This window comes from Suillus subaureus (assembly GCF_016647635.1).
Source record: "Suillus subaureus strain MN1 chromosome Unknown BJ212scaffold_1, whole genome shotgun sequence".
NCBI lineage: Eukaryota > Fungi > Basidiomycota > Agaricomycetes > Boletales > Suillaceae > Suillus > Suillus subaureus.
Window position 1 is genome coordinate 1,675,811 of NW_024538557.1, and position 16,905 is coordinate 1,692,715.

A 16,905-nucleotide genomic window follows, 5' to 3' on the forward strand; every position below is an offset into this window, starting at 1 on the left:
ACCTTTTTTCAAGGAACTTTGCCCACCATTGTTTTTATTTCATGATTCCACTTCATCAGTTGTTGCAATTTCGAGATCTCAGGAATGAATTTTGCCAAAAATGATGCACGCACTGACTCCATGAAGTCACGGTGGAGGGAAATCGCGCCGAGAACTGCAATTTGGTGCGGCGGACGATAGAAGCACCTGGGATACACGAGATAAACTAAGCATTCGCAGGCGAAAGAAACATACAGGCGCGAATTCAAAATATTTCAGCTTACACAACTCCCACTCATCGATATAATATTCCCATAATTTTTTTGCAGAGAAAATGATGTTTCCTCCAGACAGAATCCTCCCCCACTAATCGTGGGAGTCGGAGAACACCACCTCCCTGACCTTTGTTGCGCAAACGCTGACTCATACATCGTAGTATTCAGGTTGATTCTCTTTCCCCTGAATGATCTAAAGGAAAGGAATGCAGACGGTCATGAACAACACCGCAGAAGATGATGCAAATGCTCACATCTATGAACAGTTTCCCTTCATGAACCCGTCGATCTGTGTCAGGCCGTGCAAATCATTTTCCGGAAGAGAGATGATCGGCATTGACTCCATTGTCCAGCCAAATGTCCCCGTTTCGCCAGGCAACCCTAACATTTCTCCCCAATCGGTATGCATGAGTCAAAATCAATTATTACAGGATCTCCCGCGTCGTCAAGCATAATGTTAGCGGGGTTGATATCGCTGTGCACAGGACCGAGTGTCTCATGCAGGAAATGGAGCCCTTTCGAAATACCATCGAGAATCGCGGCAGGGTTCAGGGTGGGATCTCTTTCCCAAACTGCTTCCATAAGGTCACGTCCTATAATTTTTCAAACATATGGCGGTGATGTGATCACCGTCACGAACACATCCATGGTAAACGCAAATGTTAGGGTGAGGGTGCCGCTTGAGGATTTCGAAAACTTTGGCCTCATGGACCAGACTATCTCCAGGGGTCCGGGAATCATGCTTGACCGGCTTATCTGTGTCATAGTCCTGCAGGAGTATGAGTGGACGCTTTAGAAAAGAGTCTGTGGGAGCCGCACTGCAGGAGGTAATTCAGTTAAAGATGGATGCCAACGGTCCCTTGAAAATATGCATAGGGATGGGGATGGATTCGGAGGCAGAAAGACTGTTGAGGTCAAATGGTGCGGCCACTGCAGAAAGCTTGGATTGATAATAGTCGTCACTCCTTCCATACAATGACAACATGGTCCAGCTTGTCATCTGAATTCCACATTTCATAACTTTTGACGAGCCCTCGTGTCATTAGGGACGATAAAATATGAATATCTTCCAACTTTATATACACTGGAACTGAATATCAGTGAGGATGAAACGATAATAGTGCAAAAGATTTTTGCTCACCAAAGGGTTATGACTAGACCGTGTTGTGACTTGGTCCCCAGAGTAGGCAAACCACATGGAATGAATCGTTCCTTGCTTGCCTTTTTCTGTGACTCAGTTGTAAGGAAAAATGCATACTCCGCACGTTGTCATGATACGATTATTTTTCTGGCCAACGTACGCCACTTAGGGCCCACGCGCTCACGGGATCAATAAGTGTCCACAAGCGCCCACATTAAAACATTGGTTTCGTTGTCATACGTCATTGATTAGCTGGAGGTGGGCGCCTTATCAACTGTTGTTTTCCTTAGAAGATCTTGGATCCTTTAATAAGTCTCATAGCTGTCAGCGCTGAAACCCACATGTTATCACGTACTGCTGATTAGTTGGAAGCAATCGGTGCTCATTGGCGTTCATGTCTGTGCAATTTGCCGCACGGCAAATGGGGGTAGAATAAGGCTCGACATGATGAGAGGGGTTCCTAATCAAGCGGCTAGTTTGGTAAACAAGTACTCGGCACCCAGATTAAAATACTGGGCAAGAAGCTGATAATAGGCGAGCGACCGGCCGTATCAACGCCAGTGAAAGCGGTGAATGAAGATAATTCAAACTCAGCCTGCAGACGACTCACAACAATAACGTCGATAACGAGCGTCTATCTGCCAAAATACACGAAAGGCTATCTCAAGCACTTGCTGTAGGCATACGATAGCTTGAATTCTATCCCAGAGCTCCACGGATCAGAACCCAACACGACATATGTTGGCGGTCTACAACGAATAACAGTCAAGTCATGCTATATCCTGAATGAGGTGCTCAGACACAATTGTATTGACTCTTGGATCGATGTCTCCAAGGATCTCGAGGGTCTCATACTATTCGGTCGGATATCAGCATACATCATGGTAGTCAAATACGAGCAGGTACGTACCCACAAACGCTTCGAAACCTCCCGTCCTTCCGCACTGAGAGTATAATCACTCACTTCGGTAACTTCGCAGCTCGACAGGTAGTGCCCATGCCGTTCCCTCTCACCTGGCTCGATTGCCGCATGGATAAGTGTCCGACTGCCCATCTCAGTCGTGCGTGCCACCAACCCTTTGTAGATTCTTACGGCAGACTTGAAGAGTGGATTTGATTCGATTTCTCGCGTAAGACGGGAGTGGCAAGAACCAGGATTGACCGCCGAAACTGCGACCAAAGTTGGTGTGGGAAGTCGGGAAGACAACTCACGGATAAACATCACTTCGAGGACTGCGCATGATGGTGTGGTGAGCACAATAATGTATGCAACTCTATTACTCACGCTTGGTTAGGGAGTAGCGGTTTATCATTACGCTGCTGCATGTTATTAGTGCTCCAGGAAAAGACGTTAATGAAACCTGCCTAGAGGTACAATATGCCTCATCGTTGATTGTTTCGATGATACTAGGCCATCTGTCCGCCCCTTTTAGTCTGTTGGCTAAATAATGAAACTCGCTAGACACAATAACCAGTCTTGAGGCAAGTTCAGGAGTCCCTGTCTTGATGAGGTGAGGCAGCATCAATAGGCTCAACAGAGCGGTCGACAGGTAATTCACTTGAAATCTATCGAAATTCTCGAGGCAAAACAACGGCGTTAATTGGAAAGCACTCACGTAGTTTCGTAGCCATCTGGGGTTTTCGTGTACTTCATCGTCGATATGCCGGCGTTGGCAATGAGAACATTGGCTGTGCAGCCCTTCGCTTCAAAATTGTCCACAAAAGAACGCACTGAATCGAACGAGCACAGCTCAAGAGGCCAAGATTCGATACCAGCCATGCCAGACCGAGTCTCCACATCTATACAAGCCATGAAATCACCCGATAACTTTCAGAGGGTTCATGCATACCTGCTTTTGATCGTTCACACTTGACTTCGTCTCTGCTGGTGATCAACAGGCTCTTGGGTTTCAGCTGTGCTAAATGCACAGCAGCTTCATTTCCGAGCCCGACATTGGCACCGACCACAACCAGCGACTGGTCACTGACGTCCGCAACGGAGATCGGAAGCTCTGTCCATTGCTCGCGAAGATACCCGAAAACGGTGAGCTTGCCCATTATGCCTTAGCTGTGCAACTTCAGGCTGTGGGGGGCTACTAGAGCTGGAGCAAATGATGACCTTACCGTTCCCAAGTAGATTGGTTTATATACCATTCCTATGGACATCGGCTCCATTCCGAAGTATGTAGATCGGCTCCATTCCGAAGCATGTCATGTGGATCGGCTCTCTATTTGTCAGACGCAAAGACTTGGCAAAGACCTTTACTTACATCGCTCAGGGACATGCAGACGTAAGTACGCGATTTCTGTGCAGCTACAACGTCATCGTAGGACGCGCCAGATCATCGCCAAATTCCATTTTTACTGCATTTCGGCCCAATTCGTGTTGACCAGCGTCCAGAGTGCTATTTGATATAGATGCAAGTCCTTGTGAATCGAGGTTTGTGATGTCTCCCTCGTCTCGACGATGCTGTCAGTTGTTTGTTGAATTTTTGTGCGGAGTGGGCAGCATAGCCGTTCGCACGCAGGCGATGACCAGAACGCAGCAGCCTCAAAGCGGTCTAAAATTAGAACGCATATGTCAGCGGGTACTTTGGTACGTTTCCTGTTTGTTTCCTGGAGACAAAACACTCTACCACCTATCGCTGGAGTGTTGATTCGCATTATCATATGGTGTGACCACCTACTACGGTCGAAACTGTACAAAGGTACTGTATCAGATCTCAAATGCACGCCTACACTGTAGCTGCACAGTAGATAATTATTACCACTCGCCTTCCCAACACATCCCCTTTGTAGGCAATTTCATCCACAGAAGAGGTCTGGTATCCCGAGTGCATAGGAGCTGTTGTTAAGTATGGTCCTCCTAGCAAAAATGGTGCCTGTACATTCAGACTGTCAGGCAATTGACGACATCACGGACATTCTGAGTTTGACACTGCAAGACCACAGGACGTACTAAACACGGTTTCTGCCTCCGCTTTGAACATCTCCGACGTTGCTGATGAGGATCCTTGCCCCTTTCTCCGGTGTAGCAGCCAACGTTCCGGGTCCTTCTGAATCTCGGCCATCTGAGGGAGAGCGGAGTCACATCACAGTTATACATGCCAGTAAACAATATACCAGAGCGTCCACCTCCTCCAATCCAGGGACAGGATGTTTAGGCTTCCTCTGGAACTTGTACCAGCGACTGGCAGATACAAATTTGAAGAATTATTGTGCAGCCGGCACAAAGAGAGCGTGTATCTCCGCCCTTGGCACCTCCTCAGAAGGAGCGGTCTGACTTCCCGTGTTCGATAGCTTGTGCCCATTCCTGTTGTAGACTTTGAAATTGACCTTGCCAGTACGCCATGTATATGTAACTTACATGCATAATGATTCTAATTTTTTAAAGTTTCCTTGCAATATACCATGCATTCCAAACTCGATATAGGTACCTCGCACACCAGTTTTGCGTGGTAAATGAGTTTCGGGAGACATTCTCGCTGATCACCAATTGAATTGCGCGCCTAGTCTCCTGTAGTAGTTAGACAGGCCTTGACAAGAAGAAGATAGTCGCAAACATGTATTGACCCTGAGGGGGAATAGAAGTAAACTATAGAATAGTAGAAAGAACGACCGTCTTCTTTCTAAACAAGGGAGACTATTATTGCCGAAGCGATTGAACACTAGTGCCTTACACTCACATGTGACGACCAGAGGGAATGCTGGTCGGGGTCGTACACTTACATTATACAGAAATAAAGACAGGATACAAATGGAATAAGATGTACAGTAAGACGAGCACACATCGAACACGGAAATCTAAGTAGCCACCTCGAGGCATGCTGCAACGCAAAGTGTCAAGTAGCTCCATCCACAACGCCTTTCTTGATCCCGCTGATCCTACCAGCTAACTCTTTTGCGACTTCTGGAGACATGTGGCAACGCTTGGTGAGGCGGGAGACAATATCCTTCCTCACACGTAAATTCCCATTCCTCACAATCGATGACACAAATAGGTCGTTTCTCCCCTTCCATGCTCGCTTTTGCCCGTTAGCAGTGATATTCTTGACCAGGTCCCAGATCGTGTCGTGCGACTCGGAGTTTCTTTGCAAGGTTGGATAGGTTTCGATGGTGGTGATGGCGGTGATACAAGCGTGACCATCGACGCGAATCTTCTTCTCACGAAAGATCTTCTGGTTTCTCGTCCACCAGCTCTCCATGTTCTGCTCTCTTTCAAGGTTCGTGATCGCTAGAACGATGGGAACCTTCTTGTCGCAGAGGAAATAGCGCAAGAGCTGGTAATTGCGTTGGTGCATAACTTTGAGTCTGCCTGCCGGCATGCAGAACAGAAGAAGATCGATGCCACCTTCTTTCTCCAAATTCTGAATAAGAGTATAGGTATTCTCGATGGCATCGAAGTACTGTGGGATTCCCAGCTGTGGTTCATCGAGTCCAACGGTATCAAACACCTTGAAAAACTCGCCACCGAATTCGAGGGAATATTCTTTCCAGTGCGTCGTGCAGGCTTCAATGCCACAAGAGGTACCTGCTACGTTCTTTCCCGCCATGAGGTTGATAAGGGAGCTTTTTCCTGCTCCAGTCTCCCCGAAGACTACGATGGTGTTGCGCTTGGTCCTACTTATCAATGTCAGGAAAATATGATACAAAGAGTGTAGGGGATACGTACCTTGGGACGTTGTGAACAGTGCCTCGTAACAATTCAGTGTGAACTCTTGTCTCATTCGAGAGGTAATGCCGCTCAATGAGCTTGCAGATAGCGGTATATGATTGGGCGCGGCGCTCCATGTGCGTAGATCCTGTCATTGCGGTAATACATGCATGGCCAGTGAAGGTCATCCCGAGGTTTGAGATAGTTCGCTCGTTAACCATCCACCACTCTTTCATCTCCGGCTTATAGGATTCTAAACATGTGACGACAAGGACAATTGGAACTTTCTTCTTCACTTGAGAGTGGATTAACTCGTAGTCCCGGCGGAGCGTCCGAATCGCTTTCTGTCCCCGTACGCAGTACATGATGAGATGGATATTGCCTTGCTCCGTCAGAGTTCGAAGGAGCTTCCTCAGAATTTTTCGAGCTTCCTTATCAGGGACTGTCCCTTGAGCGCACTCGCCCAAACCTGCAACCTAGTTCAGTAATAGCCGCGAAGAGCGGCGAACTGGACCGACCAGCTGTATCGAAAAGGTTTATGTTCAGCAACCCGTTCTGAATCATCAAACTGTCGTTCACAATATTGGTTCCGGTTGTACATCCCGCAGCATCAATGGATGTCACCGCCTTGTTCGTCCCAGTGATCAAATTTATCAAGGAACTTTTACCAGATCCGGTTTCTCCACAAATGACAATATTGAACGTGTCTATGCAATGTGGAGGTTTGCCGGTTTCAGTATGGCTGGAACCAGCAACAAATTGAAGTGAGAGGGAAGACTGGGTTCAAGTTAACCTTGGCTGAAGTAGAGTCAAATACCACTTACACTGGATGGTTGTGGCCCAGCAGGACTCCAAGTCGACATTACAATAATAACTGAAGACGAGAACAGGTGCCCGGAGATTTGGAGCTGACACAACCCGTAGTACTTCGCAGAGTCGGGGATTGATGACTGAAGAGGAGAAAGCGAAGAACCTGCGCATTCAGGGTTTTTGAGTCACGTCAGTTCTCCTTCGGCTATCTACCCCCCACTCGTAGGAGGGGGTTAAACGTTTACGGTGATCACTGCATTCCCAGTCTTTTTCCGAGTCTGCATTTGTGAATAATTTGTATATCTAGATATGTTTGAACATATTTGTTCAGATGAGTCAGATTGGTCACGGACTCCGAATCTGTGATGCCATCAGACGGAAATTACATGAGAGTCGTGTTTATTTTGAATGACGAGCTAGCGGATCAGAAGAAAATCGGAGGTCTCTCCAGATCTCGAATCCACGCCTACGTCGCAGCTGAGGCCTGAGACGATTGACAACATCACGGACCATAATATTCTGAGTTTGACACTGCAAGACCACAGGACGTACTAAACACGGTTTTCTGCCTCTGCTTTAAACATCTCTATCTGAGGAGGGGGTCCTTGCCCTTGTCTCTGGTGTAGCAACCAACGTTCCAGGTCCTTATTCTTCTGAACCTTGGCCATCTGGGGGGAGCATCAAATCACAGTGATACATGTGCAATAAACAACATACCAGAACCTCCGCCTCCCCCAATCCAGGGACAGGATGTTTAGGCTTCTTCTGGAACTCGTACCAGCGATTAGTAGGTACAAATCTAAAAAATTATTGTGCAGCGTCTCCGCCCTCAACATCTCCTCCAGTTTTCCCACCCACATCTCGTTCTGCTTTGCGCTCTCCATCACCCAGGGGCAACGCCCTCTGCATCACAACTGACGAGTTGCCTCAGGCATCAAGAACACTTGTCGTGTCTTCTTGTCCTTCGACTGAGCCTCACTACCGTCCTTCGCCATCCACCGGTCATCCGCATCAGTCATAACGATCTTTCATCTGTACCAACAACAGGCTTCCCATCAGGCCCCAGCATACATTTCGTAGGCACTTGGGAGGATGCGAGAGCAGAGGACCTAAGCTTGAATTCGGAAATCTCGCCATCAGGGAGCTTAGAACTGTCATCTGCATCACCAGCAGGTAGGGTGGGCTGTGCGCGGGGAGTCACGGATTTGCGGAGGGATTGCTACAACTGAGATGGCTGTGACTGTGATGATTAAGAGCCTTGTGAAATCGCCAACGGCGTGGAGTGCTCCTTCTTTATTGCCTTCTTTTTGTGAAATAGAAAAGATTCAGCCGATTTTAGTGGCATTGAAAAGATAACTTGAATCCGGAGGGAAGGCGAGTCTTGATGATGGTATCAGGTAGTCAGTGCCACAGATGACTAGGACAGCGACGAGTTAACAGGCAGAAAGGACAGAATCGCCAGAGAGCATGTATACACTAACAAGGGAGTAGCAATGACTGTTGGAGAACAAGGCTCACATGCTGACGTACTACATGCAGTGCGAGCACACAGGACACGGAGGGCTGTCCATTGATCATGATGCGTCCAATGTTATCAACAGTGGGGCTTATACAAGCTTATACCACAAGCCAACCGTGTCAGAACAACTGAAGCAAAATCTCTCTTATACGACTATGAGTCTACGGAGATTCTATTACACTTCCAACATTGGCGGAGTCATTGATATCAGCGTATGAACAGCACAGACGTATTGTATGAACGAAGCGTACAGCAAATATTGCATTAGAAATGAGGCCTAGGCTAGGCTGAAAAAATAGCCATCACAATTGAATCAGAATTCGATAGAACGGATACGCTGTACTAAATGCTGTAGTCCCCTTGCTAATAAGTACTAAGTACTAACTTGCAGTTGCACTGCCACACTTGATCTTTCAACATATGGTGAACTGTCCTTAACCGATTTCCCTCGGTCCACTCTATCAACTTCCTACGTGAGCAAGCGATTTTTGCTGCCGTCATAAACTCTTCATCCCTTCATTACATCAAGCCGACACACGATATACCACACCACCTCTGCCATCTGCAATCAGACATATGGACACTCCTCCGATGTCCCTGACTTGCGCTCAGTGCGCTCGGAAGTTGGGTGATCTTGTAGCGCAACTCCCTGTTAACGACATCGAAGAAACATGGAAGGAAGTCGAGTCAACCGCCCAACAACTAGCAAACGGGCTACGTATTCGAGATGGTCCTGGTGAGAGTGACATGTTTACAGCGCAGCTCAGGGGAAGTTTATGCGTTACTGATAGATGATAATCACACGATGTTGGGAAAAACTTTGTTGCCTCAGAATATCACTACTTTACTCAGCAGTGCGTTGAACGGTGCGCTTATCCCGGGTGCTAGCCGTACAGCACCTGTCTTCGAGATTCTTCGTGTTGGCGCGAACCTTTGCGTGGAGCATGGTTAGTTTCGTTTCTCAACTGCTTCTCGTGATAGTGTACTAAATAAGTGTTAAGACCAGAACCGGGGATACCTCCTCGAGGCAGGTTTCCCCCAGGCTGTCGTATCCTTACTTGAAGGCTACACAGACACTATTCCTGAAGAACCTCAGATGGAGATGGATCCGTTTCCTATGTCTATTGCACATTTACAGATTGTGAAGACTGCTGTCGGAGTCTTGCTGAATGCTACATTGACATATGGCATGTTGCATTCTTAAAATCATCACGGGCAGATATTGACTTGTTCTCTAGAACCAGTGAGAAACCGTCTCATATCGCTAGAGGTTGCGAAGACAATTTTCCGGCTATCCACCGCCTTCTATCCTCCCGCTGCATGGAAGAGAACCACCTCTAACCTTAATCTTCCCGACGCACCTCTAACTGACATTCCTTTTGACCGTATCACCGAATCTTGGACAATAAGAGCTGGTCTGTCGAGTTGGGCAGGAAGGTTGATATCAGAACTTCAAGATGATGGTGCAATTATCTCCTGATGTCATGTTTCGGCTATTCTTATGATTATTTTGCTCTAGTACACCCTCTGTTCTCCCAAGACGTGCTACCATATCTCGTCCAATCGCTTATCGCCTTCACGCCACCACTCTTGGCTGCGCCCCCTTCCCCTCACTTCGCACAACCTTCTCAACTACGGACGACTCTCCTCAATACAGATTTCGACCTTCTCTCAGAGTCGTGCTCTCACCTCGAGTCATCAGCGCTTGACGTGGCGGACGTGCGTCTTTCGCTGGCACGCGGTTTTACATTTCCCGCAGAACATCATGATATTCCCTGTTTTTCCGCGATGCTCGATTTTGTTGAAAAGGGGAAAATATCCTCCATTGTGGTATGTCCAGTCTGAGAATGGTCTCGAGGGCGGCGACATCAGTAAGAAAGAGAAGGCTTTCGATGATTGCAAGGCTGCCGTAATCAAGGCTGTCGTAGAAGTCTCTGGAGACGAGAGGAATCTCGATTTACTGTGGGACGACTCAGACGATGCGCAGCCAGGAGGAGAGTTTGTGTCACGAATGATTGACTGGATCAGAGCTTTCGTCAGTGGCGAGACTCCTGGCAATGGGAGAGATGACCTCGTCATATGTGCCACTTTATCTCTGGGTAACATAACCCGTGGAGGTAAGTGACAGATAGTAATGTGGATGACTGACCGACATTGGTTTAGAATCTCACTCAACAATTCTACTCTCTCAGCCACATGATATTGCTCGACTCCTCTCATCGGACGCTCTGCTCGCTCCGTCCACTGACATCAAACTAAAGCACGGTGTCATTGGCCTATTGAAGCACCTGGCACAGTCCTCATCTCAGATGCCATCCAATCGTGCAGCTCTCAGCGCGGCTGGTGTCATACAGCTCATACTCAAGAGCGGCGTTTGGGATGACAGAAGCGACTTCATGCTTGAAATAGTCCAGGTGAACGCCATTGGTGCTATAAAGCACTTGTGCAACAACAGTGGTAAGCATTTTCGACTTGCTTCTGTGATGATTTAAAATAATTGCCTCCTTGCAGTGGATAATGCTTGTAACTTTATACTGGAACCAGTGGATAGCCAAGACCCTCCTTCGACAGGTCTGTCCCAGTTGCTTGCCCTTGTCAAGCGCTCCGACACAGTCGCGATCAAGAGCGAAGGTACACGGATCATTGTGAACCTGATCAGGTCGCTCTGGACGAACGAGCGTAGAGATGAACTACTCGGCGAGGAGGAGCTACAAGCCAGACAACAAAAGCGAGTGAAAGCCATGGACGCTTTGCTCACTCCAGCGTGCGCAGAAGCTTCTGGCTGCCCTTATCGGAAGAAGCGCCAAGCATCTCATCCTCATCAATGAAGGCGTAGTAGGCATCAAGTCTACTGAGCATGCATCGCGACGGAGGTGGGCGAAGCGAATTTCTGATGTTGACTGAAAAAATGACTAATGTCGCTGCATAGGTGCACTGGTCCTGAATGCCTTGACTATTCCACTACCAGTAGAGGTGACGCCGTCTTCAACGGGGTCCGCCCCAGCGTCTACGATAGCTTCTACCAGCAGTGAAGCGATGGAATCCCCGATCGTCTTTTCTCCGACGGGCGCATCGAATAAGATACCATCCGTTCGACATGCCCTTGACCAGCTCGTCGTCTCTTTAAAGAGCGAGTCCACTCCTGCCGAGGTCCGAACAAACATATGTGCGTTCTTCGGCCAGATCAGTAAGCGTGGAACCGGAGATGGACTTCAGAGGCTGAAAGATGCCACAAGACCAATTCTTGAAGAGTTGGTCAGTGTTCACGGACAAAGCATGCTTGGGAGCGCGGCGAAGAAGGTGTTGGATATGTGGATGTCGGAATGAACTATGCTTGGAATATAAATGGAACGGCAGATGTTATCAATGTATTTTTGTGTTTTCTAGACAGTATGAGTATGAGTTGCGACGTTGTCTGAGAGAATATCTGCGTGTTGTTCAGCCCTAAGCAGGTAGAGCCTTTAAATCGACCTACAGATCTGGACAACCTGCAGACGAGACCGTATCACTAACAGAAGAGTCGGGACGAGGAAAATGAGCACAATACTGCCGAGTTTTATAATTACGTCTTGCATATCTCTTCTTGCACCAATGTCAACCTTTGACTGATTTGATTCGATTCTTGAATGTTGCTCGGGCGCGTACATTTCTGATCAAGAATTCAAGCACGAGAACGTGTTCAGTTGGTCTATTCTATTATTCTATGAATCCAATAATTAATTCGAGCAAGATCCAAGTGTAACCGACAATCCGAAGATAGAAGAGAAGAAATTGAGTGTCACAGGGACTACGAAGTAAATCTGGGGCAAGTTGGATCGCTACAAGGCCTATCATCTATCTAACATCTATCATAAACCTATTTCGTAGCACGTGACGTACGTGCGTTTAAACACGACAAGAACGGAGAACTGAGAATCGTCGTAAACGGCCACTGAGCTCACATCAGCTCCAAATCCTATTCGCCCGCCACTAAAAATTATTGGTTCGGCTCTTGGTTCGGTTTCTGGTTCGGTTTCTGGTCCGGCCAGGGGATGGGAGAGCGGTTTGCTTGACTGAATAATGGCAAGGAATAGTAAAGCTCCTGGATTTCCGTTCAGAAGGAAAGAACGTACCAGCGCCTGTCGAGTAGGGTGATGCTATATTGATCACCGCGTACTCGCCAAACGTGTTACCATTGACTACCACACTCTCGCGACCGTAATCGACTGGAGCCAGCTCTCTCGTTAACGGACGTTGTAAGGACGTGGGCTCTCCCGGTTGGGCGGCGGTATGTTCTAGCTTGGTTACGGCTTACTCAAATGGTGAGCGTGAATGGCAAGTTGGATATGTGAAGAACTTACTGGAGCCATAACTGTTGCTTGAACATATGTTGATGGTAACACCCTCGGCCATGTAATTCTGCTGTATGACGATGGTACGATTGTTTGCGTCCGAGGGTCGACTCGGCAAGGGTTTGTCTTCCTGACCGGATGATGAACCTGGCATTGCATCAGCACCTCACGGCGAAGGGGGATATGAATTATAGTTGCAGTACCTGGAGTGAATTCCGTTGCCATGTTGGCGATGAGGTAGAAAGTGAGTTTGGTGGTGATACAAAGATAAAAGGATTTACGATGAAACGGAGTTTTATCTTGTGCTTAGATAATTGCGATTGGATTGCTGTATTATCATAACACACCTTAAACGCACGTCAGAGTCCGTGCATACATCGTGTAGTTGTATGAAGTTCCTGCCGACACATGTTGGACAAGAGTTAATGTCGCAGTTAAACAAGATATTAACCCACAGAAGACGATTAAACCTCAGTGTGCGACGTCACCTGCATCAAGAACACTCAAGGCCCGGAATAAGCTACCTTTCAGTAAACATGGGGAGACTGGAGCTGATACGCGTGCCCATGCCAGCATAGTCCTCGCAACTTCCCTAATGCATGTATTCTCGACGAAATTCCAAAGGGGGTGCATGTAAGCGGTCATTGAGAGCCTCCCAGTCTGCATACCTCGAGTACGAGTTACGATAATATAGTTGTTCGTACCCAAGCGCCTCACGGTAACTTGTCACGGTGAGGAACCTATGTGAATCACTGAGCTGCGTTTTCACGGACATTGTGACAAGAGTGTCTCCTTTGATAAGGGTAGCCTATAAGCTGCGGTCACCCGGTAACATCATTGCGCCCTATGAAGTTCTCATAAGTCGACACGGCAAAGGCATCCCCACGAGGTTCTCGTAAATCGAGAAGGCGAGGTGTTTTCCACTGAGGCTCCTATGAGTTAACACGGAGGTGTTCCCCACGAGGTTTTCGTAAGTCAAGGCGAGGTGTTCCCCATGAGGTTCCCGTGAGTCAATACAGAGGGTGTTCCACACGAGGTTTCCATGAGTCGAGACTCATCGTGATGAGAACCTGCACCACGAGGGGTTGCACGCACGTGACGAGGAGGGTCTAGCGCCCTACTACGGCATTGCGAAGGCCCGCAGAGTGTGTGAAGGTAGCAAATCTTGTGGTCCGCGCTCATAGCTAGCGGACCCATAGGTGCCGCAATAGGGCAACTCTGATCGTACATGATGAACGTTTCAAGGAAAGACTGTGCATATAGTGAACTTACCTTGGAGGGACTGACCTGGGCGGGAACCCGTAACCTCTGGTATCGATCCAGTGGAGAGGATAGAATACCCTTAGTGGGGTCAGGTGCGTTGTGAAGGTCCGAGGGTTGTGAGTATGATTGGCAACGGAAGAATTGGTAGCGCTACGGGAGGAGAAACGGAGAGAATGGTGACAACAGTGAGCTCGAGTGGCAGCTTCGTGAATCATAAGTGAGGAGTGTAGAGAGAATTACTATGAAAATAAAGAACTAGTCTGCGACGCTGCAAAAGATATTGATCACCATGGCACACTTGATTGAAGTGCGAAGTGCCACTGTCAGTAGGGATGTTTTCGGGTGTCGAGAATAAGTCCTTTCTCCAGGACCCTGACTTACGCGCAGTTGTATATATGCGACCAAATTAACGCTGACCAAACCCTGACAAAGGGTTTTTAGCGCCCTACCGTAGGGTTTAACGACCTACTGACGCCCTACCAGAAGTTTTGACGCCCTACTCACGCCATTTTAATGTTGGTAATCGATCAAACCACCCAACAGCGGCCTGGCCAATACTTCCGCCAATACTGAATAGTGCAACCATGTTCCTGCTTCTTTTGGCCGACACGTGTTTCATTTGCCTCATCTACACAGCATCAGAGAACACAAGAAGCAGGAGCTTCATAGTTGGTGTAAACTTCAACCGTCCAGAAAAATCGCATAGCACCACTCGGAAACAAAGGCGGGACACAAAAAGCTTGCGGGGAGATGGGCACAAAATATCCCATTCCTTGAAGAGAAACATGTAAAAAATCTTCACCCACGGTGTCGATAGATAGACTGCATTCTGTTTACATAATGACACGCTGGGCATTGCAGGGCATTGCCCCATTGCATGCACATGTTTCGTAACTTTCGTTTGGCACTAAAAAGATCTGAGAGGTTTGAACATGCTAATTAGTTGCTTGGCTCCGGAATTTCCTGCAGGATCGTAAGGGAGTGTAACCAAGTATTCGATAGTATCGAATACATATGTAATGCATTGGAAGGATGCCACTAGGGAAGTTTCCTGGATGTGGAATTACCTTGCTTGCAAGGAACTTAATACCGGCACAATTTACTCGATTCTCAGCACTTTGACGCTGCATATCTGGTACCCCATGGGCTGTGCCGGGGGATATGGTGACGGATATAAGGTGTGTGAGATGATGTGTTGGTCTGCGAGTGCGTGACTTCGGCGTCTGAGTTGGGTACAATATGATACACTTCCTCCTCCGCCCCTCTATCTTCACAATCCCTTTCTAGTCCTAGTGTGGCGACCTTCTTGAAAGCGCCAGACTCCTCACTAGCGTCTCTATCCTTTCTCCGTACCCAGGATCTCGTCCAACGAGTATTGCGTTGTTGAATACTTCGCGCAAGTGGATGCGTTGGCGTGAATAGTGAGCAGTCACATAAGATGTACATTCACGTTTTAACGTGGTTCTCCACATGAGCAGGCAGTGCTACGAATGAAACATAGTACTCTCCGGCGAGGAATCCATGTCCCATGCGACACTGTAAGACGGCCGTAAACTTCGCGAGGGGTATTGGTGAAGTGTTTGCAGGGTTCGAGCATCGGCCGAAGCTCGTTTGCGAGAGCGAAACACCCAGTCTGCGTTGCCACGTCTCTCTGTCCAATTCTCTGTCCAACACTCAGTAGTACTTCTTCCCCGTTTCTTCAGCGTGTGCTTGTGTAGGTTAAGTGGAGCGCATCATTACGTCTAGTGGCTTCTTTCGCGAGTTTGTCAGCGCGTTTATTGCCAAAAATATTGTGATGCCCTGGAGCCCATGCGATCTGGACGTGACGAAAGGGTGATACGGTTAGGAAGCCTTTAATCAACTGTCTGGTCTGTAACGCGATGTGTTGCTGAGAATCGAGTTTGCGACCAAAAATCTTAATATTGTGCCTTGCATCGATTTTAGTGTTATTGACGACTTCGTCCGAGATACTCTGAAATTCCGATCCGGGCACTGTACGAATATTGGTGAGTCCTTCAAGACAAGGGTTTGCGATTCCTCCGTTCTTCTGGGGATGAAATTATCAATTTCCACAACATGGCCGATGTAAACACTTGAACCTGCTGAAACCCTGGCCCCAACTGGCCCGTAGTACGTGCAAACTCTCTAACAAGGGCATGGGGTCCTCGCTCGGGTGTTTCCGAAGGTTGCATAAGTGATGGCCTTGAGGTATGCCCCCCTAAAGCCGCATGACGGGGGTGTGTCACCCGGTCCACTCGTATGACTGGAGCATTGTCGTCCTCTGTCTTCTGCAACCAACTAAGTGCGCTTGCTTGTTGCGGGTAGCCCGCGTGACAATTGGGGCGGTGACGAAGCCACGGTTGTGAACCAGGCATTGATAAGAGCACAATCTGAGCGCGCGAAGGAGTGCTCACCAAGATATGTACAATCGCAGAACACGAGTCAAGACAGGTACACGCGTTGAGATCATGCACGTGATATTGTCCTCCACCTGGAGGCATCGGTTCCCATACTTCCTTGTGCTTCCTCCATGCTTGCATCAGACTTTGAGTCGCCGTTCTCCTCGCCCAGTCCAATAACAGAGGGTGTGAGTCTTCCGCCTGACACAGACAAAGTCGAGGACGAACAAATCAGCCGCAAAGCGCCATTGCTAGTGACCACCGCCTCCAGCGATGTCGAGAACGTACGTTTGAAGCGTTTATCGGATGATAACTTTTGTGACGAGTAAAAACAGCCTACAAGTAGAGAGACAACAGGCTGCTTCCATGCTTTGATCTGCCCCGCAACGGATCGTGGTTCTGAACTGGAGCCCGGCGAACGAGCTAGGGGAATAGAGTCTGCATCGTGAATCAAGTCATCATCATTGGTGGGAGCACCCGCGCTGTAAGTGGGTGCATTAAACCTCCAATACGCCGAGAAAAATAAACCGAGCA

General features: G+C 48.1%; 7 protein-coding genes across 7 annotated transcripts; 2 read left to right on the plus strand and 5 right to left on the minus strand.

Moving 5' to 3' along the window:
- Nucleotides 1-558: 558 nt before the first annotated feature.
- On the minus strand, nucleotides 559-1,681 carry BJ212DRAFT_47801 (uncharacterized protein). Its single transcript, XM_041343302.1, has 3 exons — nucleotides 1,396-1,681; nucleotides 1,074-1,338; nucleotides 559-1,023 (listed from the first exon to the last, which is right to left on the minus strand). Exons 2-3 carry the CDS (start codon nucleotides 1,224-1,226, stop codon nucleotides 841-843), a joined length of 336 nt encoding a protein of 111 aa, XP_041200205.1. The 5' UTR covers nucleotides 1,227-1,338; nucleotides 1,396-1,681; the 3' UTR covers nucleotides 559-840.
- A 484-nt stretch (nucleotides 1,682-2,165) lies between these two features.
- BJ212DRAFT_1311752 (uncharacterized protein) lies at nucleotides 2,166-3,423 on the minus strand (the record flags this gene model as incomplete). The annotated part of the gene is made up of 5 exons (XM_041334035.1): nucleotides 3,304-3,423; nucleotides 3,012-3,254; nucleotides 2,771-2,961; nucleotides 2,306-2,667; nucleotides 2,166-2,249 (listed from the first exon to the last, which is right to left on the minus strand). Exons 2-5 carry the CDS (start codon nucleotides 3,206-3,208, stop codon nucleotides 2,166-2,168), a joined length of 834 nt encoding a protein of 277 aa, XP_041200206.1. The 5' UTR covers nucleotides 3,209-3,254; nucleotides 3,304-3,423.
- An 801-nt stretch (nucleotides 3,424-4,224) lies between these two features.
- On the minus strand, nucleotides 4,225-4,991 carry BJ212DRAFT_1311756 (uncharacterized protein; the record flags this gene model as incomplete). The annotated part of the gene is made up of 3 exons (XM_041334036.1): nucleotides 4,519-4,991; nucleotides 4,355-4,466; nucleotides 4,225-4,277 (listed from the first exon to the last, which is right to left on the minus strand). A coding segment is annotated over exon 1 (186 nt), but the record flags the coding sequence as incomplete, so codon positions are not given.
- A 117-nt stretch (nucleotides 4,992-5,108) lies between these two features.
- BJ212DRAFT_1311765 (P-loop containing nucleoside triphosphate hydrolase protein) lies at nucleotides 5,109-7,134 on the minus strand. The gene is made up of 4 exons (XM_041334037.1): nucleotides 6,874-7,134; nucleotides 6,568-6,826; nucleotides 6,068-6,518; nucleotides 5,109-6,015 (listed from the first exon to the last, which is right to left on the minus strand). Exons 1-4 carry the CDS (start codon nucleotides 6,910-6,912, stop codon nucleotides 5,238-5,240), a joined length of 1,527 nt encoding a protein of 508 aa, XP_041200208.1. The 5' UTR covers nucleotides 6,913-7,134; the 3' UTR covers nucleotides 5,109-5,237.
- A 1,616-nt stretch (nucleotides 7,135-8,750) lies between these two features.
- On the plus strand, nucleotides 8,751-11,802 carry BJ212DRAFT_1311768 (uncharacterized protein). Its single transcript, XM_041334038.1, has 10 exons — nucleotides 8,751-9,114; nucleotides 9,170-9,325; nucleotides 9,380-9,565; nucleotides 9,617-9,841; nucleotides 9,898-10,178; nucleotides 10,219-10,495; nucleotides 10,542-10,835; nucleotides 10,890-11,142; nucleotides 11,177-11,213; nucleotides 11,352-11,802. Exons 1-10 carry the CDS (start codon nucleotides 8,955-8,957, stop codon nucleotides 11,703-11,705), a joined length of 2,223 nt encoding a protein of 740 aa, XP_041200209.1. The 5' UTR covers nucleotides 8,751-8,954; the 3' UTR covers nucleotides 11,706-11,802.
- Nucleotides 11,803-12,226: 424 nt separating this feature from the next.
- BJ212DRAFT_1474514 (uncharacterized protein) lies at nucleotides 12,227-12,934 on the minus strand (the record flags this gene model as incomplete). Its single annotated transcript, XM_041339101.1, has 4 exons — nucleotides 12,227-12,459; nucleotides 12,491-12,667; nucleotides 12,719-12,856; nucleotides 12,913-12,934. 4 exons carry the CDS (start codon nucleotides 12,932-12,934, stop codon nucleotides 12,227-12,229), a joined length of 570 nt encoding a protein of 189 aa, XP_041200210.1.
- Nucleotides 12,935-14,991: 2,057 nt separating this feature from the next.
- On the plus strand, nucleotides 14,992-16,820 carry BJ212DRAFT_1294657 (uncharacterized protein; the record flags this gene model as incomplete). The annotated part of the gene is made up of 6 exons (XM_041332227.1): nucleotides 14,992-15,150; nucleotides 15,266-15,393; nucleotides 15,917-15,978; nucleotides 16,276-16,423; nucleotides 16,544-16,655; nucleotides 16,707-16,820. 6 exons carry the CDS (start codon nucleotides 14,992-14,994, stop codon nucleotides 16,818-16,820), a joined length of 723 nt encoding a protein of 240 aa, XP_041200211.1.
- Between the last annotated feature and the right edge of the window lie 85 nt (nucleotides 16,821-16,905).